This window comes from Salmo salar, chromosome 22 (assembly GCF_965601325.2).
Source record: "Salmo salar chromosome 22, fSalSal1, whole genome shotgun sequence".
Lineage (NCBI taxonomy): Eukaryota > Metazoa > Chordata > Actinopteri > Salmoniformes > Salmonidae > Salmo > Salmo salar.
The window spans coordinates 10452511-10478101 of NC_138312.1; the positions used below are offsets into that span (position 1 = coordinate 10452511).

At 41.6% G+C, this 25591-nt stretch overlaps 1 protein-coding gene across 6 annotated transcripts; it reads right to left on the reverse strand.

The window, feature by feature from the left end:
• Positions 1 to 3003: 3003 nt before the first annotated feature.
• Positions 3004 to 23750, reverse strand: LOC106582603 (tubby-related protein 1). Of its 6 annotated transcripts, none has more exons than XM_045705210.2 (16): positions 23567 to 23750; positions 17455 to 17597; positions 14738 to 14791; positions 13300 to 13336; positions 10117 to 10251; positions 9769 to 9882; positions 9480 to 9657; positions 9138 to 9251; positions 8783 to 8923; positions 8614 to 8696; positions 7998 to 8165; positions 7647 to 7759; positions 7414 to 7522; positions 7059 to 7157; positions 6671 to 6842; positions 3004 to 6441 (listed from the first exon to the last, which is right to left on the reverse strand). In XM_045705210.2, the coding sequence occupies exons 7-16, from the start codon at positions 9637 to 9639 to the stop codon at positions 6308 to 6310; spliced, it is 1293 nt and encodes a 430-aa protein (XP_045561166.1). In that variant the 5' UTR covers positions 9640 to 9657; positions 9769 to 9882; positions 10117 to 10251; positions 13300 to 13336; positions 14738 to 14791; positions 17455 to 17597; positions 23567 to 23750; the 3' UTR covers positions 3004 to 6307. The 6 variants fall into 6 exon arrangements, with proteins under 6 accessions (XP_045561166.1, XP_045561162.2, XP_045561163.2 ...); XM_045705206.2 differs by having other exon boundaries at positions 9541 to 9657; positions 10117 to 10234; positions 23567 to 23749; XM_045705207.2 differs by lacking the exons at positions 17455 to 17597; positions 23567 to 23750 and adding an exon at positions 15896 to 16235 and having other exon boundaries at positions 9541 to 9657; positions 10117 to 10234.
• Positions 23751 to 25591: the final 1841 nt, after the last annotated feature.

Consider the following 25591-nt stretch of genomic DNA (forward strand, 5'->3'; position numbering starts at 1 on the left):
GTTTGGGAAATACTGCTATAGATCCTTTGCTGAGTCAGCAGTCAGATCAAACAACTCAGGAAGGGCCTGAAAGAAACGGGAGCTTGACTAGTGGGGAGATTCAGTAGGGTCCAAAAGCAGCTGGTCAGTGGTAAAACCAGCCAAGCGGGGTCCTGGTGCTAGGCTGACTCAGAATGGACAGCTCTGTGGGAACAGTAGGAATAGAATAATCATATTGAGTTTGACGTCAACTGGGCAGCACACACCACTTGTTACACAGAACAAGACGTTTTAAATAGCATCTTATTAAGCTATTTGATCGAAACTTTTATAAACAGGAGTCACTCAATAAAAGGAGGCAAGAGGACCACATGCTAGAACCCAAGCCAACAGCACACAGACAGTTGCTCTTCCTGACAACTTTTTAACTCCTTCCCTGTGTGTGTGGATGGATGACGGGGTGTGTCAATGTGTGTGAATTGGTGCATGTATTGTTTCTGCACTTTTAATGTGCCATCATTATGCAGTTTTAAATATTCAGAAGGTTGAGCAAGTTGTCACACGTTTGGTCATGTCATTCTTCAAAACATTGTCTTCAGAACAATTTTGGGGATTATCTTGACCCATCATCATAACATGACCTGTGCATTGTTACACAATTATACCCTCACGTTATTATTGTCAGGTTAATACATTTTACCATATGAGTAGAACAACTTGGCCTTTTATTTAACTGGTAACATTGCCCATCCCCTCAATCCAATAGTGCAACACAATACAGAGAGGAATTGAACTGACATTAATCAGACACGGAATGCATGTATTGACTAGGAAACAACATATTCATGTAGCTAAGGAGGCACAACAAATGACTTGGCTAGCTAGCAAGCAAGCCTACATGGAGCAGAAAAACATTTATCAGATAATACATTTCTTACCTCCGCACCAGTCTGGAAAGAGTGCTTTGTAAGAGTGCCAATGCATCAACTGCGCTGTTTAGTCCCTGAAAGATCACCAATTCAGGATTTTAAAACTGAGCGGTTCTTCACAATTGACACATTTCTGAATAAACAATGAACTAATTAAACTAACATTAACTTTGGTTGTTCGCATAAACACCTGACGAGATCACCTGCTAGCTATCGGTAGTGTCCAACACTAGCTAGTTAGCTAGCTTTACTAGTGGGCTGATGTCGAAAGCACACACTCCCATTGCATGCCCAATGGTCGAATTTAACATTAATTCTAAAGTAATTTGTTGAACATTTGAACATAAACTCAGCAAAAAAAGAAATGTCCCTTTTTAAGACCCTGTCTTTCAAAGATAATTCATAAAAATCCAAATAACTTCACAAATCTTAATTGTAAAGGCTTTAAACACTGTTTCCCATGCTTGTTCAATGAACCATAAACAATTAATGAACATGCACCTGTGGAACGGTCGTTAAGACACTAACAGCTTACAGACGGTAGGCAATTAAGGTTACAGTTATGAAAACTTAGGACACTGAAGAGGCCTTTCTACTGACTCTGAAAAACACCAAAAGAAAGATGCCCAGGGTCCCTGCTCATCTGCGTGAACGTGCCTTAGGCATGCTGTAAGGAGGCATGAGGACTGCAGATGTGGCCAGGGCAATAAATTGCAATGTCCGTGCTGTGAGACGCCTAAGACAGAGCTACAGGGAGACAGGAAGGACAGCTGATCGTCCTCACAGTGGCAGACCACATGTAACAACAATTGCACAGGATCGGTATATCTGAACATCACACCTACGGGACAGGTACAGGATGGCAACAACTGCCCGAGTTACACCAGGAACGGATAATCCCTCCAACAGTGCTCAGACTGTCCGCAATAGGCTGAGAGAGGCTGGACTGAGGACTTGTAGGCTTGTTTTAAGGCAGGTCCTCACCAGACATCACCGGCAACAGCGTCGCCTATGGGCACAAACCCACCGTCGCTGGACCAGACAGGACTGGCAAAAAGTGCTCTTCACTGACGAGTTGCGGTTTTGTCTCACCAGGGGTGATGGTCGGATTCGTGTTTATCGTCGAAGGAATGAGCGTTACACCAAGGCCTGTACTCTGGAGCGGGATCGATTCGGGGGTGGAGGGTCCGTCATGGTCTGGGGCAGTGTGTCACAGCAATCTCAACGCTGTGCGTTACAGGGAAGACGTCCTCCTCCCTCATGTGGCACCCTTCCTGCAGGCTCATCCTGACATGACCCTCCAGCATGACAATGCCACCAGCCATACTGCTCATTCTGTGCATGATTTCCTGCAAGACAGGAATGTCAGTGTTCTGCCATGGCCAGCGAAGAGCCCGGATCTCAATCCCATTGAGCACCTCTGGGATCTGTTGGATCGGAGGGTGAGGGCTAGGGCCATTCCGCCCAGAAATGTCCGGGAACTTGCAGGTGCCTTGGTGGAAGAGTGGAGTAACATCTCACAGCAAGAACTGGCAAATCTGGTGCAGTCCATGAGGAGGAGATGCACTGCAGTACTTAATGCAGCTGGCGGCCACACCAGACACTGACTGTTACTTTTGATTTTGACCCCCCTTTGTTCAGGGAAACATTATTCCATTTCTGTTAGTCACATGTCTGTGGAACTTGTTCAGTTCATGTCTCAGTGGTTGAATCTTGTTATGTTCATACAAATATTTACGCATGTTAAGTTTGTTGAAAATAAACACAGTTGACCGTGAGAGGACGTTTATTATTTTGCTAAGTTTAATTTGTTGGATAAATATACGTTATACGCACATTTCATGGTTGTTCTTTATTATGGATAAATGAGACACTTTGCTTCACTCTGCACGTCACAACCGACTCATTTGTGGATTGCAATACATTGACAGGTGGAATTAAGATCCACAAGCACTTTTTGAATGTGCAAATTCCACAGTTGTAAATGTTAGGGATTTCTGAACAAATTGTAGTTTCATTTGTGAGCTATGTTGAATATATTTACAGATCGATTTATTCATGACTTATTGTGAACATTTGTTTACATATTCACAGATTATGGTTTAATTTCTTTAATATGTTTTACATATTCACAGATTATGGTTTATTGTGACATGTTTTTACATATTTACGGATTATGTTTTTCAGTAAATATTTTTATAAATTCAGAATCAGTTTTATTTGTGAGTTATGCTGAATATGCACAGATCGCGGTAGACATATTTACAGAATAAAGAAACAAATCTCACTCCATAGTCCACAACTAGAAAACCAAAGGCTGATACATTTGTAACCAAGTCTCTCATCATAACTGCTGACATTCTGTCATAAAAAAACATTTTCCAGTTTACAAATATTTTGATGTCAGACAAAAGCAAGAGTCTAATCAATGCAGGCCACAGTTAGCATTGAGTTTCCAATTAGTTATAATGTAAACACTATTATAGTGCTGTCAAATGCACAGTAAACTACAGTGTCATCTTTTGGATTTGTGCAACCTAACGTAGCAGGTGTAAAATAAAATTGTTTGTGCAACACTACGCTTATCCTGTAAGAATTTATTTTAAACACGTCATACTTTATTTGCAGATAACATGCTCAAATAATAATGAATTTATCTCCAAGCCTGCACTTTGGTTCGCAAGACACTGAAATGCATTGTTAACCTTCTGATCATACATTAAGAATCATTATCAAAACAACAATAATGGAGCCTTATGTTTGTCAATAGCTGTCAATATAAGTCTCTTGTCCACATGATTCATACAAAGTCAGAATCTAGCCTAAGAGAGAACATACAGTTGAAGTCGGAAGTTTACATACACTTAGGTTGGAGTCATTAAAACTCGTTTTTCAACCACTCCACAAATTTCTTGTTAACAAACTATAGTTTTGGCAAGTCGATTAGGATATCTACTTTGTGCATGACACAAGTAATTTTTCCAACAATTGTTTACAGACAGATTATTTCACTTATAATTCACTGTATCACAATTCCAGTGGGTCAGAAGTTCACAATCACTAAGTTGACTGTGCCTTTAATCAGCTTGGAAAATTCCAGAAAATGATGTCATGGCTTTAGAAGCCTCTGGTAGGCTAATTTTCATCATTTGAGTCAATTGGAGGTGTACCTGTGGATGTATTTCATGGCCTACCTTCAAACTCAGTGCCTCTTTGCTTGACATCATGGGAAAATGAAAAGAAATCAGCCAAGACCTCCACAAGTCTGGTTCAACCATGGGACCACGTAGCCGTCATACCGCTCAGGAAGGAGACGCGTTCTGTCTACTAGAGATGAATGCACTTTGGTGCGAAAAGTGCAAATCAATCCCAGAACAACAGCAAAGGACCTTGTGAAGATGCTGGAGGAAACCGGTACAAAAGTATCTATAACCACAGTAAAACGAATCCTATATCGACATAACCTGAAAGGCCGCTCAGCAAGGAAGAAGTCACTGCTCCAAAACCGCCATAAAAAAGCCAGACTACAGTTTGCAACTGCACATGGGGACAAAGATCGTACTTTTTGGAGAAATGTCCTCTGCTCTGATCAAACAAATATATAACTGTTTGGCCATAATGATCATCGTTATGCTTGGAGGAAAAAGGGGGAGGCTTGCAAGCCGAAGAACACCATCCCAACTGTGAACTATGGGGGTGGCAGCATCATGTTGTGGGGGTGCTTTGCTGCAGGAGGGACTGGTGCACTTCACAAAATAGATAACATCATGAGGATGGAAAATGATGTGGATATATTGAAGCAACATCTCAAGACATCAGTCAGGAAGTTAAAGCTTGGTCGCAAATGGGTCTTCCAAATGGACAATGACCCCAAGCATACTTCCAAAGTTGTCGCAAAATGGCTTAAGGACAACAAAGTCAAGGTATTGGAGTGGCCATCACAAAGCCCTGACCTCAATCCTATAGAAAATTTGTGGGCAGAACTGAAAAAGTGTGTGCGAGCAAGGAGGCTGACAAACCTGACTCATTTACACCAGCTCTGTCAGAAGGAATGGGCCAAAATTCACCCAACTTATTGTGGAAAGCTTGTGGAAGGCTACCCAAAACATTTGACCCAAGTTAAACAATGTAAAGGCAATGCTACCAAATACTAATTGAGTGTATGTAAACTTCTGACCCACTGGGAATGCGCTGAAATAAATCATTCTCTCTACTATTATTCTGACATTTCACGTTCTTAAAATAAGACAGGGAATTTTTACTAGGATTAAATGTCAGGAATTGCAAAAAACTGAGTTTAAATGTATTTGGCTAAAGTGTATGTAAACTTCCGACTTCAACTGTACATAGAGAGAACATAAAAAGGCAGGTATCAGAACAACAAAATTGTTGCTTGAGTGGAATAGGAACAGCAAATGAGATTAGGAAAATACTTGTGACTGTCCACAGTCAATTGTTACAAGCATATTGCCTTATGCTACAGCCTCTTAAGGGTTCAGAATGAAACCTCTAATTTGTTTAAGGAGGCCATAATATTGGTGATAAAAATCCCTAACATGAACATACAGCAGACATCTGATAAGCACACATTGAGCTAAGACTAGGTCAATTTCATAATGTTGACATACCACAATGCATGGAAACAAACATAACCCTACTGGTAATAAGAACAAGTATGCCTAAATAAGTCCACGAAGACCCAGTTTTTCTACCAATGGACTTGAGATTACACATGATTGGATTTGCCTTCCAAACGAAAAACAACTGAATGAATATTGGACATGTACTATACTATAAAATCCTTGATGTAGGTGGGAGGGAGATAGGCTTTAATTCTGCAGATGTTACTTTCATCCCCCAATTGGGCTGCATCCCCCGACACTGAAATGGTGTAACGCCAAAGCACACCAAATCTCAAGTGCTCAGCCTTGCGTGCAGCATCAGCAAGGATCTCCTATGGAAAAAGTCATCTTGTTCCCAGAAAGGTTTATGATTATCATGAGACCACAGGAGGTTGGTGGCACCTTCATTTGGGAGGACGGGCTCGTGGTAATGGCTGGAGTGGAACTAGTGGAATGGTATCAAATACATAAACACATGGTTTCCAGGTGTTTGATGGCATTCCATCAGCTCTGTTCCGGGCCATTATTATGAGCCGCCCTCCCCTCAGCAGCTTCCTGTGCATGAGACACAAACAAACAAAACAATCCCAGAAGACAGTCCATGTGTTATCAAATGCACTTGGATCCCCATCTCGTCTAGGACGTCCATCCTTCTGTGTACCTTGCACTGATGTTGAGTGTTAAAGTGGTGAAGGAAATTCTTCTTTGTGGTAGTGTGCATCTGTAGTATTACGAGTTGCAGCAGCTTGAGGAGGCACCGGGGCCCATGGTTTCCTGTTATTCGCAGGTTATTTTGCCATCAAAGCTGGATAGAGCGATGGCAAAGGCCTGCACCGCACACATGGGGTAGCTATAGTCCAGAGTGAAAGCATCATCTGCTACTCGTCCAAACTGCATCACAATATAGGCCTCTAGGAAAAAGAAAATAAATAAAAACAATGCACACACAAAAGTTTTACATTTACACTTTTGCAAAAAATAACTCCCAGAAAATAGACTGTATTTGGGAGCTTTGTGACTTTATTCAACCTTATTCACCTTATTTTGTTCTTGGAATTTGTATACGATAGTTACTAGAAATAAGCAATATGTACAGAATGTTATGATTGTGGATGATTTTTGGTTTGAGGCTCTTCTCACCATCTTTGCTGTGGACGATCTGAAAGTTCTTGATGGAGGCCTGTGTGACCCTGCCGTTGAAGTTCAGCACATGTGACGCCGTGTCATCATTCCACGTGGGGGTCTTGTTGTGGAGTTCGATCAGATTGTCCATCTTTCTGTTCTGGAACTTCATCAGTAAACCGTTGTTGTCCTGAAGAAGAGAATGTGGGAGAAACGCGGCGGCATGGCTGGTCACAATAACAATATGGACAACGAGGAATGTTGCCGTAAAAGGAAATCCTCTGACGTACTATGTGGCCTCCTACAAAGATTGTTCATTCAAGACCTTTAAATAATGACAATGGTGTTGTCTATCCTCATCCATAACTCAGGCAGAATGACATCTGTATAACAACGGTTTGCTTACGCTGCGAGGTCGGATGGGTACTCGTTCACTGTCCTTGCCCATCCCTGGGATGATGACGGTCAACCTTCTGGGACCCTTTATTCCCAAGACATTAGTTTCCTGTCGCCAAAAGTCAGAGCGATACGCAGAAATAGGAATTACATTTTTATGGAAGTTGGGAGTCCACCATTTATCAATTTAACATAACATTTTCTAATTACAATCTTATAATGAACATTCTTTGAAGTACCTATAGCCCCTTTACAACCCATTAAAGATTAATTGAATGGCTCAACTATACAGACATAATTAGCAGTTTGTAAATTACTTATAAACCTTCATAAAGGGTACTTCAATGTAAATGTCAAAGCCTTACATAAATTATGGCTGCTAGTTCTTGGCGAGCGTTGGACATGTCTGGTAGAGCTCTGTCTGGATGCAGAGCATTGTCAAACACTGTGAACTTAGTGCCCATCATATTGGACCTATAGAGTGTAAATAATCAATCCATGAATGCAATGAGCTTATGAAATGCATGATTCCAGGTGTAATTCTATTTATTTTATAGGCAAGTTGCAGTTTTGATCTATGCCTATAGGTTACGGATACCTCAACTTTCCAATGAAATTTTCTCCACCCCTAGACAAGTCTGTGGGGTCAATGGAGATAAGGTAATTGGAGGTTGTGCTTTTCTTTCGTTTTCTCCCAGCCAGTAGAAAGACCTGTAAAAACACAGAATAAATCTCCTGGACAATGATTCCTCAAATGCATATCATAACGTAAATCCACAACTTGGTTTTAAGCTCACGTTGGCTCCATCTCAGATTGAGATTCATTTTGAAACCAAAACCTCAAAAGCTGTGTGTGACTTATCTGAAGCCACATTTGTGGGTTATAATACATTGACAGACCGAATAGAGATCCACAAACCCCTAAATTGGACCTCCGGGAGTGCCTCACCTTCTTTTCATTGTCGAGGTGGAGATAATATGTGGGGTACAAGCCTTTGTCCATGCCCCTCTTGTCCCGGGTCATCTTGCATTTGACCGTCACCCCCTGCTGGGCTGGCTGCATGGCAAACTCCTCCAGGCTGTCAAACTCAATGTCCGGGGATGGAGGCCTCTCCTCCTGGATGTGGGACAGAAAAAACAGGATTATCAGTAGGTTAATTTATACATGGCTCTATCTACATTTTCATCTTCTCTCTCCGCCTTTTTCTTAAATGCATTGGAGAAGGTCAGAGGGGAGAGACCTTAGACTTTCTTATCCCGCGTGGTTGAGAAGGAGGCAAGGAGCAATCTTTTTGGAGCCCTGATCAGAAGAATGAGGCATTGTATACTCCACCCCACAAACCATCACTGTGTAGTAGCAACATTATGACCTAGGTCACGATTCAATCCATATCGCAGAAGTTCAGCACTATAGTGCGTTTAAAATGTAAAAGGTCATTTTTACTTGAACCAACATAGGCAGCATTTAGAGTCAAATTTATATTGTGCTATAGTGCTGAACTTATGTGATACGGATTGAATCGAGACCCTAGTCACTAAACAGGGACCGGCAGACACAAACCTACCTTCTTCTTCTTCCCTTTTCCCTTTTTCTTTTTTGTCCCTTTTTCTGCCTCAGAGTCAGAATCGTCACTCTCTGATGCTTTGGCTGATAGAAAAATAAAACGTTAGGAAAACTGTCAGGAAGACACCCAAACACTGGGGCTGTATTTAATTAAAGCAGAAAACGCTTGCCTTTCTTCTTCTTGTCTTTGTCCTTGTCCTTGTCTCCCCCTGCTGCGAACATGGATGCCGGGTTGGCGTTCTCCTTCTTTTTTGGTTTTGACTTGCTGGACTTTGTTTCTGGTTCACTGTCATCACTATCAGATTTGGCTGCTGGTTTTAGAGAATGCACTCCGGGTTATGATCATATCTCAGTGTACCTACTGTGCTGTAACATTATTGCAATATGTTCTCTTCCAAAATGGGCGTGGGACACAAATAATTCATGACGATGGGTTAGAGATTTTCAACCATCAAATCGATCATTATTTATCCCTAAAATTGCAGCAGTTTAAAATCAATACGTAAAGCTAGTGTTAACACTTACCTTTCTTCTTGCTCTTGGAGTCTAACTTATCCTTATCTCCATTTACACAGAACAGAGAAGCCGGTTCCTTTTTCTTGGTGTCTTTCTTCGATTTTTTGTCATACTCTTTGTCATCTGAAAAAAAAGACGTGAGACACAAAAATACATCTCTCAGCGATGCCATTTTCTTCCCAGTGCTATACAACAAAAAAAAAGTTACATCTGAAACGTGTTTGTATTTTTGGATACGTTTTGCATTCTGTCTGGTGTGTAATGTGCAACAGCTTGTTTGGTGCTGACAACGTAAGGCCGTGCAGGACTAGTGTTTCCTTTCACTCAACATTTCGCAAAGAAATCTCCTACCTAATCCTCTTAAACCATGTCGTATTCTTGTTGTTTCAGTAACTCCTATACATCTGCCCACCTCTAGCTTTGGATTTCTTATCCTTGCCATCTTTGTCAGAACCTTCTTTTGTGGTCTTTTTCTTTGTCTTCTTTTGTGGAGTCTCTTCCTCATCATCATCTTCTTCTGTATCTGAACCTTGAGCAGAAAAGGGGACGTTTTTTTAAAAATTGGGTTTGAAATAAATGTTGATTCTTTAACATGCGGTTCACGCAGAGCATCATCTCAGTTATATTGCTGACTGCTTACCTCTCTTTATCTTTGGCACACTTTTTGTTTTCTTCTTTGGCTCTTCTTTCTCTTTCCCTTTTTCCTTTTCTGTTTTTTCTTCATCTGGTTTCTTTTTCTTCACCTTTTTTCCACCTATTTGACCAACAAAAATACAGAATTGAGAGATGACCTCCTAAGAAATTCATATATTTTGAGCGATAGCCATATGTATTCATCACATGTGGATACTGCACACTATCTCAGATAGAAATGATTTATTTGTGGATCACCAGCATTTTGCCAAATTGTTGGCGAACTTTTAAACAATCATTTGCGTATGTCTCCTTTGAAGATGATGTTATTTAAGCTGTGCAGAGCAGTCCGTACTTTGAACAGCAGGACTCTCTTCTCCAGACAGTTCTCCGCTCTTCTTGCTCTTGCTCTTTTTGGGCTTGGCAGCGGCACCATTGGTGGCTGGGTTGGCTGACTCTGCCTTCTTCTTTGGCTTATAGAAAGCATTATCTGCAGGGAGAAGAGTTGGGGAGGAGACGAGGAGAGGAGAGCGGGTAGACACCGGAGAGAGATGACACAGCTGTGCAGTAAGGACAAAATCCTACGTTTTAAGATCTACTGTATGTACGTAACAGCCTTTTGCATGAACCATGCATTTACACTGAGTGCACAAAACATTAAGAGCACCTGCTCTTTCCGTGTCGGATTGACCAGGTGAATCAAGTTGAAAGCTATGATCCCTTATTGATGTCACTTGTTAAATCCACTTCAATCAGTGTAGATGAAGGGGAGGAAACAGGTTAAAGAAGGATTTTTAAGCCTTGAGACAATTGAGACATGGATTGTGTATGTGTGCTATTCAAAGGCTGAATGGGCAAGACAAATATTTAAGTGCCATTGAACAGGGTATGATAGTAGGTGCCAGGTGCACCAGTTTAAGTGTGTCAAGAACTGCAGCGCTGATGGGGTTTTCACACTCAACAGTTTACCGTGTGTATCAAGAATGGTCCACTACCCAAAGGACATCCAGACAACTTGACACAACTGTGGGAAGCATTGGAGTCAACATGGGCCAGCATCCCTGTGTAACACTTGACACCTTGTAGAGTCCATGCCCTGACGAATTGAGGCTGTTCTGGGGGCAAAAGGGGGGTGCAACTCAATATTAGGAAGGTGTTTTTAATGTTTTGTACACTCAGTGTATGCTAATAGTAAATGTGTGCACAGGAGCATGAAGATTTTAGTGACTTACCATCCAAAAGACAGTAAGGTGCAAGCAGAAATGTATGGAGACAGAAACAAGTAAAGCACTGTACATTTCAAATCATACTTCTATAAATACTTGATTACTTGATTAATACTTGATTATCCAATATTATATATTTTTACTACTGTCAAGGCATTCTCTTAAAACCAATTCATTTTCAAAAAGGAAATAGCGGCCAATTCATTAATGTCTACATTTGGAACAGATTATAATCATTATAATATTCCAGGTAATACTTTATATATTATGTAACCCTGCCCTTCTGACACAGTGACCTAACAATCAAGCGTTAGATTTAGATGCACTATTGTAAAGTGGTTGTTCCACTGGATATTATAGGTGAATGCACCAATTTGTAAGTCGCTCTGGATAAGAGCGTCTGCTAAATGACTAAAATGTAAAAAAATGTTAGTCACCTGCCTCAATCACAAACATGTCGTGTCACATCCAGTGTTAAAAAACGAAGTTACATTATTATAATGTAGTGGTGGGGCTTTAGAGATTTAGAGTAATAAACAGTCATATCAACTACACAAGGCTGCTGGGGGGGAAAAAGTATTGGGAGGAATGTTTCTGTACCTTCAAATCAATGCACATATAATTACAATTGGCAGATATATTTTCTTCTCATTCTTAAAAACACTCTTGTGCACTTCCACATTGTGCAGTTGGAAGTGCACCGAGCAGCCCAACTCTTATTCACTTGCTCTGGTATTATGTTACTCAGCACTACTCCCACTACTCCCAGCAATCCCTTTCATGGGACAACTGACCGGAAACCAACTATCACCACACCACTCCACACCACACCACAGCATCCCAGGATAACTGGAATAAGGTCAGCCACTGTGATTCTGTTCATTTAAACACTGACTGACGACGGAGTGCAGCGATGGATGGCCACAGTAATCCGATTAAGATGTGGCGCTATTTCTGTCCTCACCTCAGACAAGCTGCCATTAGTGTCATGCAGACAAAGCGGTCATCATCCATTTTTTTCAATGGAAATATGAATATGTCCATCAAATAGATTGTTGGTTGTTTCATGAATGACAGTCAGCCCCCCCCCCCCCCCCCTTTCCCACATCACAGAAAATATGTTACCTCACAAATGTACCAGAGCCTCATCACAGCCCAGTGGCCAATTCTACATAACCATCAATACGCAACAGACACCAACTCAGTGGCCTTGCGGTTAAGGTGCGATTGGAGGTGTAATAGTTCGATCGCTGGCCGAGTGATCCCAAAGACTGTAAAAAATGGGACCTGATGCACCTCTGCTTGGCATTTAGCGTTAAAATGATAGATTGGGGGTCTTGTGATACCCTCTGGATGCGAGTCTGTCCTTTTTAAATGAAGCTGCCTCACGCTACGAAACAGGAGTTAGGCTCCTGTCCTGCTCCTGTGAGCAAGGGCTACTTACTACGCACAACATGCTGGGGTAAACCAGCCACTTTAGAACCGTAACAATACCACAGCAGCATGCTCAATCACTCGAGTATTCTGTTTAAATAATCTGATTACTGGTAAACTGGTTTTCTATCCACTGAATTGTCTAGCAATCAAGAGGGCAAGTAATTTAAATCTGTAGTCATCGTAAACACCATTACAGTATATCTGAATGAATCAAAATGCTATATGAGAAATGTTATAACTTTATAGGACCCATCGCGAGTATTCCTTCTCTAGCATCCTTTCGACAAGAAAAGCCCCTCAAAACAGTTTCGATAACATTACCTTCTCTGCAGACATTGTATGGCCAGTGACTTCAGCTCTAACAAACTACAAACTCTTTTCCCTCAAAGTTCTTAGTTTTAAAAGGAAGAAAAAAGAGGCAATTCAACACAATGGAGATAATAAAGAGAGTAAGTAGCCTTGGACTCAATGGCTCGCAATCAGCAGAAAGTTGCTAATAGGATTTATGTGTAAAGCCATCTGCTCTTCAAAGACAGAGACACGTCAACAGGACGAACCAACATGGCGTGGGAGGAGGTGTGTTTCGAGTACACAGAGGACAGGTCCGTTATACACATGTGGTGACACCTCCCCCCCTCCCCATGAATGTAATGGTCGATGTGACTCATTACTAACCAACTTTGACTCGGACACAACACAGGAACTAAACGCCCCCCCCCCCCCACACACACACACACACACACACACACACACACACACACACACAAATACACAAATAGACATGTAAATGTAATAAAAATGTACGCAAAGGCACACCCAGCTACCTACTGTAGGTATCTTTTTGTATTTTAAAACTTGGTATAATTGACTTTTACCTTATGTGGAGTGGACACATCTTGACTTTCTTGAGACCTGTGGAATCAATTTGAAAATAGCATGACACTTTTTAATGATTCATTTTTTTCCAGACATGTTTTGCTAAGACATAGATGACATTGAGATGCATTGAGCTGACATGATTTATTATTATTCTCGAAAATAGCGTAATGTCGTTCTACACAATGTATATCTGTAGCATTGCACCCTCCTGAACACACCCCAGCAGAGGATGGTTGGTGCCTATATCTGGTAACAGTGTGTGGGAAATGGGCATTCAGTAATCAGAGGGTCCGCACACTCAGATGCTCCACAATACAGTTCCTTCAGAAAGTATTCACACCCCTTGTCTTTATCCACATTCTGTTGTGTTACATACAGCCTGAATTTAAAATATATTAAATTGAGATGTTTTGTCACTGGCCTACACATAATATTCCATAATGTCAAAGTGGAATTATGTTTTTAGAATGTTTAACTAATTAATAAAAAATGAAAAGAAGAAATGTCTTGTGTCAATAAGTATTCAACCCCTTTGCTATGGCAAGCCTAAATAAGTTCAGGAGTAAACATTTGTTTAACAAGTCATATAACAAGTTGCATGGACTCACTCTGTGTGCAATAAAAGTGTTTATCATGATTTTTTGAATCACTACCTCATCTCTGTACCCCACACATAGAATTATCTATAAGGTCCCTCAGTCGAGCAGTGCGTTTCAAACACAGATTCAACCACAAAGACCAGGGAGGTTTTCCAATGCCTTGCAAAGAAGGGCACCCATTGGTAGATGGGTAAAAATAAAAAAGCATACATTGAAAATCCCTTTGAGCATGATGAAGTTATTAATTACATTTTGGATGGTGTATCAATACACCCAGTCACTACAAAGATACAGGCATCCTTCCAAAGGAAGGAAAACCACTCAGGGATTTCACCATGAGGCCAATGGTGACTTTAAAACAGTTACAGAGTTGAATGGCTGTGATAGGAGAACACTGAAGATCGATCAACAACATTATAGTTACTAGACAATACTAGCCTAACTGACAGTGTGAAAAGAAGGAAGCCTGTGCAGAATTAAAACATTCCAAAACATGCATCATGTTTGCAACAAAGCAAAAGCACTGAAGTAATACTGCAAAAAAATGTGGCAAAGCAATTACATTTTTGTCCTGAATACAAAGTGTTATGTTTGGGGCAAATCCAATACAACACATTACTAAGTACCACTCTCCATATTTTCAAGCACAGTGATGGCTACAACATTTTAAAAACATATTTTCATTATGGGGTATTGTTGGTAGATGGGCGAGAGAAAAAAAAATCTTTAATCCATTTTGAATTCAGGCTGTAACACAACAACATTTGGAATAAGTCAAGGGGGTATGAATACTTTCTGAAGGCACTGTATATTAAGACATGCACCAAGATCTTACCTGTCGTCTGTCCAGACGTCTCTGAGGGTTTCCTTCTGGAGAGGCATCAGTGTCCTGAGGAGAGGGGTAGGAATCATAGAAGTAAAGTGGTTGTGTTCGAGGAGTGGATGGTTGTTCTGGACATATGTCAAAAAGGAGGGAAGAACCCTTCTAAAGAACAAATTGAAGAAGAAAATCACGTTGTTTTTGTTTGTAAGCCTATGATTTCAAAATATGATCCCTTCATCAATGTAATACATTGATTTACAGTAAGTGTTTTTCAATTGAAAAGGTGGTGCTTAATCTTAGTGGGCTCCCGAGTGGCGCAGCAGTCTAAGGCACTGCATCTCAGTGCAAGAGGCGTCACTTCAGACCCTGGTTCGATTCCAGGCTGTATCACAACCGGCCGTGATTGGGAGCCCCATAGGGTGGCGCACAATTGGCCCAGAGTCGTCAGGGTTAGGGTTTGGCCGGGGTAGGCCGTCATTGTAAATAAGAATTTGTTCTTAACTGACTTGCCTAGTTAAATAAAAAAAATCTTACTTTATATGTAAATAAAGTCACATGCATGTACACACACGTAGGCAGACAAACATAGGCAGGGATCGAAATTCAAATGTTTCATTGATAACACTGGTGCTCCCCAATTTTTAAAAAGTTAGGAGCACCACATGCAATTTAGGGGCACAAGAATATATTTACTTTCTTTCTGTGGCCCCAAATGTTTGGATATACTGGTAAAGTTAGCTAGCCAATGAGGTAACATGACTGAACAAAGTGTAAACTAATGGTTAACGATGCGCTAGTAAGTTTAGAACTGCCCACGACATGGTTTATGAATGTAAAATGCCTGCTCGGGATCCGCTATAGGAAGAAAGAAATGTTGCGCCGGCAATTGTGGTTCTGATCTTTTTCCCTGTAGTAATAGTGCAACCATGACGCTATCAAATATTTTTCTCTAGGGCACCCGGAAACAACGACACAGCGATGCCTTAGCATTACAACAATGATTATATGTAATATTGTTTTCCTAGTCGCACGGTGCTCCCAAAATACAACTCCTAGTCACACAGAAAAACATTTCTTCACATACGTGACCAAATTGGTCGCACTTTAGAGCCCTGAACACAGGCATAAACACAAGCTCAGACTCACACATGCATGCACACACGTATGTACCTTTGACTGGCTCCAAGTAGGTGCTGATCATTGGATGTGCTCTGTGCTGTGGTCAGTGTGGTCTCCCCTTAGCCCACCACTGTGTGACTGCCCACAAGGGTTCATACTGGTCCTGGCCATGTGGGCTGGTCATATGACCACTTCACTAAGATGATTGTCTACAGAGCAACAGGTCCCCTCAACTCCACTAATCCACTCCACTCTATTCCACTGCACACTACTACTACTACCTCTTAATAGGATTGCCCACAAAGGATTTGGTCCACTCAACAACTCCACTAGTCCTTTCCACTACTACTTGTTAATCAGATTGCCAACAGGGCAACCTGTCCCTTCCACTACCACCCACCCCACCAGGACACGACAAGATATCCTAACCCCCCCCCCCCCCCCCCCACTACACTACCGTTTACCATAATCAGCTCTACACCATCTGGGGACTTTTCAACCCTTTTTAGAAGAAAGAGGGAGATCTGATAGGGTTGGATTGTCAACCTCTATTATAATAAGAGTGCCCTAACCGGACCAGGATAAGAAAAGACCGATTCAACATACATTCTGGTATATGAACGAGAACCAGTGTGTGTTTACCATTGGTGGAGAAGTGGTGTTTCAGGATAGTGCAACAGTCATATGAAGCATAGTTGTAGTTCCTACTTTCTACCACCAGATGCTGCTAAATGTCAGTAGACCACAAGTGTTGCAGGAGCCAGTGATAACACATGGGGGCGCACATCAGACTTATGAGAGATTCTACACAGCCATTTTAATCGATTTTACGTTGCAGCTAGATGTTTTTATACGCCTATTCCATGACGATAATGTGTTATTCATTGTAACAATGTGTACTTACATTGCATTTAGGCTACACTCTAACTCTTGACTGCCGTGTAACAACACAGGTTTGTAAGACTCAAAATGATTACTATTTTCACGATTTTCATTCATTATACTATTTATAATGTCAACTGCGAAATTATTGGCATCCTTTATAAAGATTAGCAAATATGACTGTATAAAATAAATAATACAAATACTAACTATTGTATGCTCCAAAAAAGTTGAACGTTATATATATTTTTATATGCTAGTAATACTTTTGTTCTCTCAAAAAGATTGAGGTCAACATTATTGGCACCCCACTTTTCAATACTCTGGAACCATCTCCCCTTGCTAGGATAATGAGGATGTAGCGCAGTATTTGTATAATTTATTTTATGCAGTCTTTTTTGCTCATCTTAATCAAGGATGCCACTATTTTGAGGTGACTGTAAGTCAACATAATACTGATGATGAAGTAGTTGTAATAATGTATTGCTCGTGGTAATATTATTCTTAGTAGTTTTAGCAGTATTCGTAGCATAAACAGTTGTACTGTAGTTGTGATAGTATCACTTGTACAGTATACGGCCCACATGAGGCTGCTGAGGGGAGGACGGCTCATATGGCGTGAATGGAATGGTATCCAACACATGGAAACCATGTGTTTGATACTATTCCATTGATTCCGTTCAAGCCGTCACTATGAGCCTGTCCTCCCCAATTAAAGTGCCACCAACCTCCTGTGATTCAGCCCTTACGGTATACAGTGCAGACTGCACCTGTCTGTGTCTCAACAGTAAATCAGTATTCAAGCTATTGAATGAAAGACGCCTCCTCCCTCGCCTCTCCGTATGCCCCATCACACTGGCCAGCGCGTTGCCTGTTGAAAGAAGTATAGATTAATAGCTTTGCTGGCATTTCTGTAAACCCTTGACAGTAACACAGCACTTGGCAGATGGCCTAAGGAAGGCCAATGACCTCAGGGCTGGGGAGAGGGTGTCAAGATATTAAAGAGACAGTACACCAAGCTGACTGTAACTGAGGGATGTGGTGCTGTGTGTCTTCACAACAATTGTACATATATACCTACTGTTGTTATCAAATCAAATGCATAACTACAATATGCTGAATGTGGTAGTTATGCATTTGGTGACAGGATGGGGGTAAATGTTGCATCCAATAATGAAAAATAGCCAAGACAAAGCAATAAATGCTAGTTAAAGCAACATTCTTAATACATTAACAATTGTAACAACAAAACAGAACAACATCAAAACAAAATAAAAGGGCAGAAAAGGGGACACATTTTAAAGGTTGTGCAAACACTGAGCCGGGGGCAGGGGATTATGTTAAGTTCCACTGTGGTGTCAGACGAAGGCCCTAAAAATGGTCAAAGACTCCAGCCACCCAAGTCATAGACTGTCATAGACTCTGCTACCGCACGGCAAGTGGTACCGATGCACCAAGTCCGGAACCAAGAGGACCATGAACAGTGTCTACCCCCAAGCCATAAGACTGCTAAATAATTAGTTAAATAGTCTGGGTAGCTATTTGGTTAACTTTCTTCATCTACCCTTTTTGACTCATCACACACACTGCTGCTACTGTTTATTATCTATCACTTTATTCCTAGTTATATGTACATATCTACCTCCATTACCTCATACCCCTGCACATTGACTCGGTACTGGTACCCCGTGTATATAGCCAAGATATCGTTACTCATTGTGTAATTATTATTACTTTTATTATTACGCGTTTTACTTTTCTGTTATTTCTGTGTTTTCTTTCTCTCTGCATTGTTGGGAATGTCCGTTAAGTCAGCATTTCACTGTTAAACTACACCTGTGGTTTACGAAGCATGTGACAAATAACATTTGATTTGATTCGAAGCCAGCTAGTGGTAGTACACCCACTCCAGAGGTGGCGGCAGTGACCTAGAGCTCAAGTTCCAGGTCTGAAGTGTCAAAATATTTCAGTTTGCCACTTTACCACTGACCCAGCAGGCAGCGTAGTTGAGGACACTGAACCCGGTGCACTGTAAAAGCCTGTTAAATGGTACACAGAGAGAGAAATGTCGTAGCTCAGGAAGGGCAAACAATGAAGACGAAAATGTGGGCTAAATTAACCAGGCCCCGAGGGAGCTGCTGCTTCGAAAAGGGTTAAAGACGGGGACAATGGCAGGAGGTCTCTTTTAGGGTTCACTATAAACAGCACGACGTTCTACAACCATAAGCACCAAGCTCTCAGGGCACTATAATAGAATAATGATACACAACAAGACTCTCTGATCTATGATCGTTGTGCTTGGAGCGTTTCTCATACACTAGATTCCAAATCAACCATGAGACCTCCCTACCCGCTATAGCCACTCCTGTAGCTCTGAAACGATTGGATGGGTGTAAGCTGTTTGGAAATCAGCAGTAGTGTATAATTTCGGAGCAAGCTGCCACACCTGTGGAGAATATATGCCAGCCATGGTTGGCGGTACATATACCGTAAATTCCGGACTATAAGCCGCAACTTTTTTCTCACGCTTTGAACCTCGCGGCTTAAACAATGACGCGGCTAATATATGGATATTTCCCGCTTTCAATTTTTTTTTCTCCAAAAAAACACATTCTGTGACGTGCTCAGTTTTTTGGTGGTATGAAGCTTTCATTAGACCAATGAAATTGCCGAACGGGTTAAGGTCAAACAACTTTTTTTGTTTACTATTTAGACTAAATCGAGCGCTCTCAAACTTATTACGGTAGTCATTTTGTCACCCTCATCATAGCAAAGACACGGAGAAATGCATATGATGCAGCTTTCAAGTTGAAGGCGATTGATCTGGCTGTTGGAAAAGGAAATAGAGCTGCTGCACGGGAGCTTGGTCTTAATGAGTCGATGATAAGACGTTGGAAACAGCAGCGTGAGGAATTGACTCAGTGCAAAAAGACAACTAAAGCTTACTGCTAATTTTTTATTTTTTGTTACAAGCCGTGTTTCGTTAAAGCCTATTTATTTTTGTTACTAGCCGTGTTTCGTTAAAGCCTGTGTAAAGTTAATTTGTTTCAATGTACCGGTAGGCACCTGCGGCTTATAGACATGTGCGGCTTATTTATGTTGAAAATATATATATTTTTTTAATTCAGTGGGTGCATCTTATATTCAGGTGCGCTTAATAGTCCGGAAATTACGGTAGTATATTTACCAGCATAAAACATAGTATGTACTCAGCCAGTTGGGGTCATAGCTGTGTGAGTCCATTTGAGGAAGAAAGATCCATGCCAACATGAGTCTGTTCATGAGGAGAGGTGTGGTCGCTATGACCTGAGATGCACTTCTCCTCTCTGCACTCTGTTTACAGACAGTGCGCCGTGAAGCACAGCCAATGAGAGGGAAGTAAATGTATACATTCTTCATTGTTGAGTGAAAGATCCGGATAGGGGTGCAAGGGCCCCCCCCCACTTTTTCGATGTTCATTCAGATAAGCGGAATATTTTTGTATTTGTTTGAAATAAACAACCACATCTTTTTCAGTCGAGACATCTAGTAATCACAATAAAAAAAGGGTTAAACCCAACTCCAGGAAGTCACATTTTCCTGCGAGTCACATTTCCATAGTTCTCAGTAACAACGGCCTCGCGCCTCTCCGTTGGAACTCCCTCAGGCGCTACCATGTGATACTCCACACAGCAAACAGACAACAGACAAATGGGGAAACGAGGAAAAGGTTAGTAGAGCAGGCTGATCCAGTGCTGTGTCAAATCTAATAAAAAACAAATCAAGAGCCTTCTCTTCAGCCTCTAGTGTTTCCAATGCACACAGTAAAACTTTCAAAAAAAGAAAAACAAGTTATTGCCTTAAACGGCTAAAACCTTGCCTGAAAAATACTTTGTCAAAGTAAAAAGAGAAGAGAGAGGAAAGCCAGGATTCCCCGAAGAGGGAGGGCACACTTAAGTATGTGCTCAGCCAGAGGATGATTTCATCACCAGTGGCTAGGGGTTGTGTGTATGTGTGTGTGTGTGCGCCCTGCAGCCTGCAGCTAATAGAGGGTCCCAGTGGAGAGTGTGAGTCTTGGCGCCACAGAGACCGTTAAGTTCATAGATTCCACATCAGCTACACACACACACACACACACACACACAGGCAATCATGCATGCGCGCACACACACATAGACACAGCACTGCACTGTATATTCACATACAGTACAGTCGTTAAGCATCACAGTCGTTAAGCATAGACATCACCTGCTACCTGTAAATAGTGTGGTTTGCAAGGGATTATCAGATAATCAGGACTAATTTGCAATGTACAATGTATGCAATTTAAACACTTTTGTGACAGTCAGATATGTTTGAGGTAAAGTCACATTACTTGAGCTTTGATTGGACTCCACACACAGAGATGTGTACAAAGCTCTCCCTAGCCCTCCATTCGGCAAATCTAACCAGAACTCTATCCTCCTGATTCTTGCTTACAAGCAAAAACTCAAACAGGAATTACCAGTGAGGCGCTCAATACAGAAGTGGTCTGATGAAGCTGATGCTAAGCTACAGGATTGTTTCACTAGCACAGAATGGAATATGTTCCGGGATTCATCCGATGGCATTGAGGAGTTTACCACATCAGTTACCGACTTCATTAATAAGTGCATTGACGACATCGTCCCCACAGTGACTGTATGTACACATCCCAACCAGAAGCCATGGATTACAAGCAACATCTACCCTGAGCTAAAGGTTAGAGATGCCGCTTTCAAGGAGTGGAAAACTAATCCAGACGCTTATACGAAATCCTGCTATGCCCTTCAACAAACCATCAAACAGGCAAAGGGGCAATACAGGACTAGTATCAAATCCTACTACACCAGCTCTGAATCTCGTCGGAAGTGGCAGGGTTTGCAAACTATCACGGACTACAAAGATAAGCCTGCCGCGAGCTGCCCAGTGACGCGAGCCTGCCAGACGAGCTAAATGCCTTTTATGCTCGCTTCGAGGCAAGCAATAGCTCGTCGTAGCCGATGCGAGTATGACCTTTAACCAGGTTAACAGACAGATTACCAGGACATGTACACAGAGCATGCCCTAACCACCTGGCAAGTGTCTTCACTGACATTTTCAACCACTCCGTGACCCAGTCTGTTATACCTACATGTTTCAAGCAGACCACCATAGTCCCTGTGCCCAAGAACGCCAAGGTAACCTATCTAAATTATTATCGCCCCGTAGCACTCACATCTGTAGCCAATAAATGCTTTGAAAGGCTGGTCATGGCTCACATCAACACCATCATCCCAGACACTCTGGACACACCCAAATTTGCATACCGCCCCAACAGATCCACAGATGACGCAATCTCTATTGCACTCCACATTGCCCTTTCCCATCTGTACAAAAGGAACACCTACGTGAAAATGCTGTTCATTGACTACAGCTCAGCATTCAACACCATAGTGCCCTCAAAGCTCATCACTAAGCTAAGGACCCTGGGATAAAACACCTCCCTCTGCAACTGGATCCTGGACTTCCTGACAGGCTGCCCCCAGGTGGTGACAGTAGGCAACAACACATCCGCCACACTGACCCTCAACACGGGGGCGCTTCAGGGGTGCGTGCTTAGTCCCCTCCTGTACTTGCTGTTCACGCACGACTGCGTTAATGCGCACAACTCCAACACTGTCATTAAGTTTGCCAACGACACGACGGTGGTAGGCCTGTTTACCGACGACAATGAGACAGCCTACAAGGAGGAGGTCAGAAACCTGGCCGTGTGGTGCCAGTACAAAAACCTCTCATTCAATGTCAGCAAAGGACAAAGGAGCTGATCGTGGACTAAAGAAAATAGAGGGCCGAGCACGCCTCCCTTCACATCAACGGGGCTGTAGTGGAGGGTGCCGAGAGCTTCAAGTTCCTCAGTGTCCACATCACGAAGGACCTATAATGGTCCAAACACACCAACACTAACGTAAAGTGACCGAAAATATTTGTCATGGGCCCTCAGATCCTCAAAAAGTTCTACAGCTGCACCATTGTGGGCATCTTAACTGGCTGCATCACCGCTTGGTATGGCAACTGCTTGGTGCTACAGAGGGTAGTGCGTATGGCCTAGTACATCACTGGGGCCAAGCTTCCTGCCATCCAGGATCTCTATACTAGGCGGTGTCAGAGGAAGGCCCTAAAACATTTCAAAGACTCCAGCCTCCCAAGTCATAGACTAGACTATTCTCACTGCTACCGAACAGTAAGCGATACCAGAGCGCAAAGTCTGGGACCAAAAGGCTCCTGAACAGCTTCTACCCCAAAGCCATAAGACTGTTGAACAGTTAATCAAATGGCTGTTTGCATTGACCCACTTTTTTTGTGTTGCACTGATTCTCTTGCACAGGCTCTATGCACACTCACTGGACTCTACCCACAAACTCACACATACTTCCCTGACACTCCAACACACACATACGCTCAGACACACAAAACGCACACATGCATATTGACGACACATAGACACACTTTAACACTCTTTCACACTCTTCACACACGCTGCTCCTACTCTGTTTATTATCTGTCATGATTGTCTTGTGACTTTTACCCTACCTACTTGTACATATTACCTCAATCCCATGACCTACCTCGTACCCCTAGCACATTGACTCAGTACCGGTACTCCTTCTATATAGCCTGGTTATTGTTATTTCAGTGTGTTACTATTTTGTTCTTTAATCATTTTTGTTGCTATGTTTCTTAATTTTGAACTGGGAAAGGGCTCGTAAGGTAATATTTCACGGGAAAGTCTACACCTTTTTGTTTTCAAATAACATCACAATACATTTTAAAAGTTGCAATTAGTAATTGTTTCAGACTTACAAAGGTTTGTTCCATGACAGATGAATAGAAGTGAATAGATGAAGTGTTTCTATTTATTGAATATACGTATCCAGCACACTCTTACAAACTGTACACAAACAGCTTACAGTATGTTATTGCTGTCCCTTCCTTCCTCTTGCAACAACACTAGACTACATAGAGATTTGAAACACATCTGACTTTCCATTGGCCAGATAACTAGCTGTGTGAAGGGTCAACGTGTTTCCTGATAACTGGGCGAGGGTTGAGGCTGTTTGCAGAACCGCCAGGCTGTGTTTCGTTCCAAGATGTTCCCTACCCTATGTCCTCCTTCACTCCCTTTCATGAATCTGAGACAACTGGGTAGGTGTAAGAAATAGCTCCACCACCTAGTTTCCGCCATGTTGCTTTAAGATATCCAGTCTGATCAGATATTTTAAGGGTAGTGAATAAGGGTAGAGTGGAGGAAACACCTTCCTGGAATGAAGAGTAGCCCGGAGCAAGCCAGGCAAGGACAAACAATGGGCACCTTCCATATTGCAGCCAACTTTAAAGGCGAGTCGAGGATGACTGATCTACAAATCATATTGCATCATAAATACAGTGCCTAATAAGTATAAGTAACCCCCTTGGATTTCTTCACATATTATTGTCTTACAAAGTGGGATTAAAATGGATTTAATTGTCATTTTTGTCAACGATGTATACATAATAATCTGTAATGGCAAAGTGGAAGAAAAATGCTATATATTTAAAGATTTAAAGAAAAATAAAACACTATTTACCTTCATCAGATAAGTATTCACCCCCCTGAGTCAATACATGTTAGAAAGACCTTTGGTAGTGATTACAGCTGTAAGTCTTCTTGGGTAATTCTCTAAGAGCTCTGCACACCTTGATTGTTCAATATTTTCCTGTAATTCTTTCAAAAATTCTTCAAGCTCTGTCAAGGTGCTGGTGATCATGATCAGCAAGTCTTGCCATATATTTTCAAGCAGATTTAAGTCAAAACTGTAACTTGGCCACTCAGGAATATTCACTGTCTTCTTGGTGAGCAACTCCTGTGTGGATTATTCTTCTGCTGAAAGCGGAATTCCTCTCACAGTGTCTGGTGTAAAGCAGACTGAAACAGGTTTTTCTTTAGGATTTTGCCTGTGCTTAGCTTCATCCCGTTACTTTTTATCCTGAAAAATTCCACAGTCTTTGCCGATGTCAAGCATACCCATACCATGACGCAGCCACCACAATGCTTGAAAATAAGGAGGCAGATACTCCGTCATGTGTTGTGTTGGATTTGCCCCAAACACAAGGCTTTGCATTTAGGCCAAAAAGTGTGTTGCTTTGCCGTGTTGTTTTGCAATATTACTTTAGTGTCTTGTTGCATGTTTTGGAATATTTTTATTCTGTATATTTTATTCTACTTTTCACTCTGTTATTTGGGTCCTTATTGTGGAGTCACTACAATGTTGTTGATCTGTCCTCAGTTTTCTCTCATCACAGCCATTGAACTCATGGTGACTTCCCTGAGCAGTTTCCTTCCTGTCCTGCAGCTCAGTTCAGAAGGATGACTATCTTTGATGTGTCTGGGGGGTTTAATACATCATCCACAGCATAATTATCAACTTGACCATGCTTAAAGAGATACTCAATGTCTGATTTGTTATTGTTACCCATCTACAAATCACTGCCCTTCTTTATGAGGCTTTCGAAAATCTCCCTGGTCTTTGTAGTTGAATCTGTGCTTGAAATTCAATACTTGACTGAGGGACCCTAAATATGTTGTATGTATAGCGGACAGAAGAAGGGGTAGGCATTCAACATTTTTTGTCAACCCCTATTACCATGTACCATATGTGATTTGTTAAGCCTAATTTAGGCTTGCCTAAACGAAGGGAGTGAAGACTTGTGCAACAACTATATTTTAGTTATTTAATTTGTATTAATAAGTAAAATTTTCTTTTCACTGACATTATAGAGTATTTTGTGTAGATCAATTACAAAAATAATCACTGTTAAATCTATTTCAATCCCACTTTGTAACTCAAC

What these genes read in the sequence shown, in the direction of transcription:
- LOC106582603 (XM_045705205.2), bottom strand. Translation starts at nt 14,814, where the DNA reads ATGATTCCTACCCCTCTCCTCAGGACACTGATGCCTCTCCAGAAGGAA. An exon ending in AGAGAGTCCTGCTGTTCAAA is followed by an intron (nt 9,883 to 10,116) that starts GTACGGACTGCT and finishes TTGGTCAAATAG; the next exon opens with GTGGAAAAAAGGTGAAGAAA. An exon ending in TGTGCCAAAGATAAAGAGAG is followed by an intron (nt 9,658 to 9,768) that starts GTAAGCAGTCAG and finishes TTTCTGCTCAAG; the next exon opens with GTTCAGATACAGAAGAAGAT.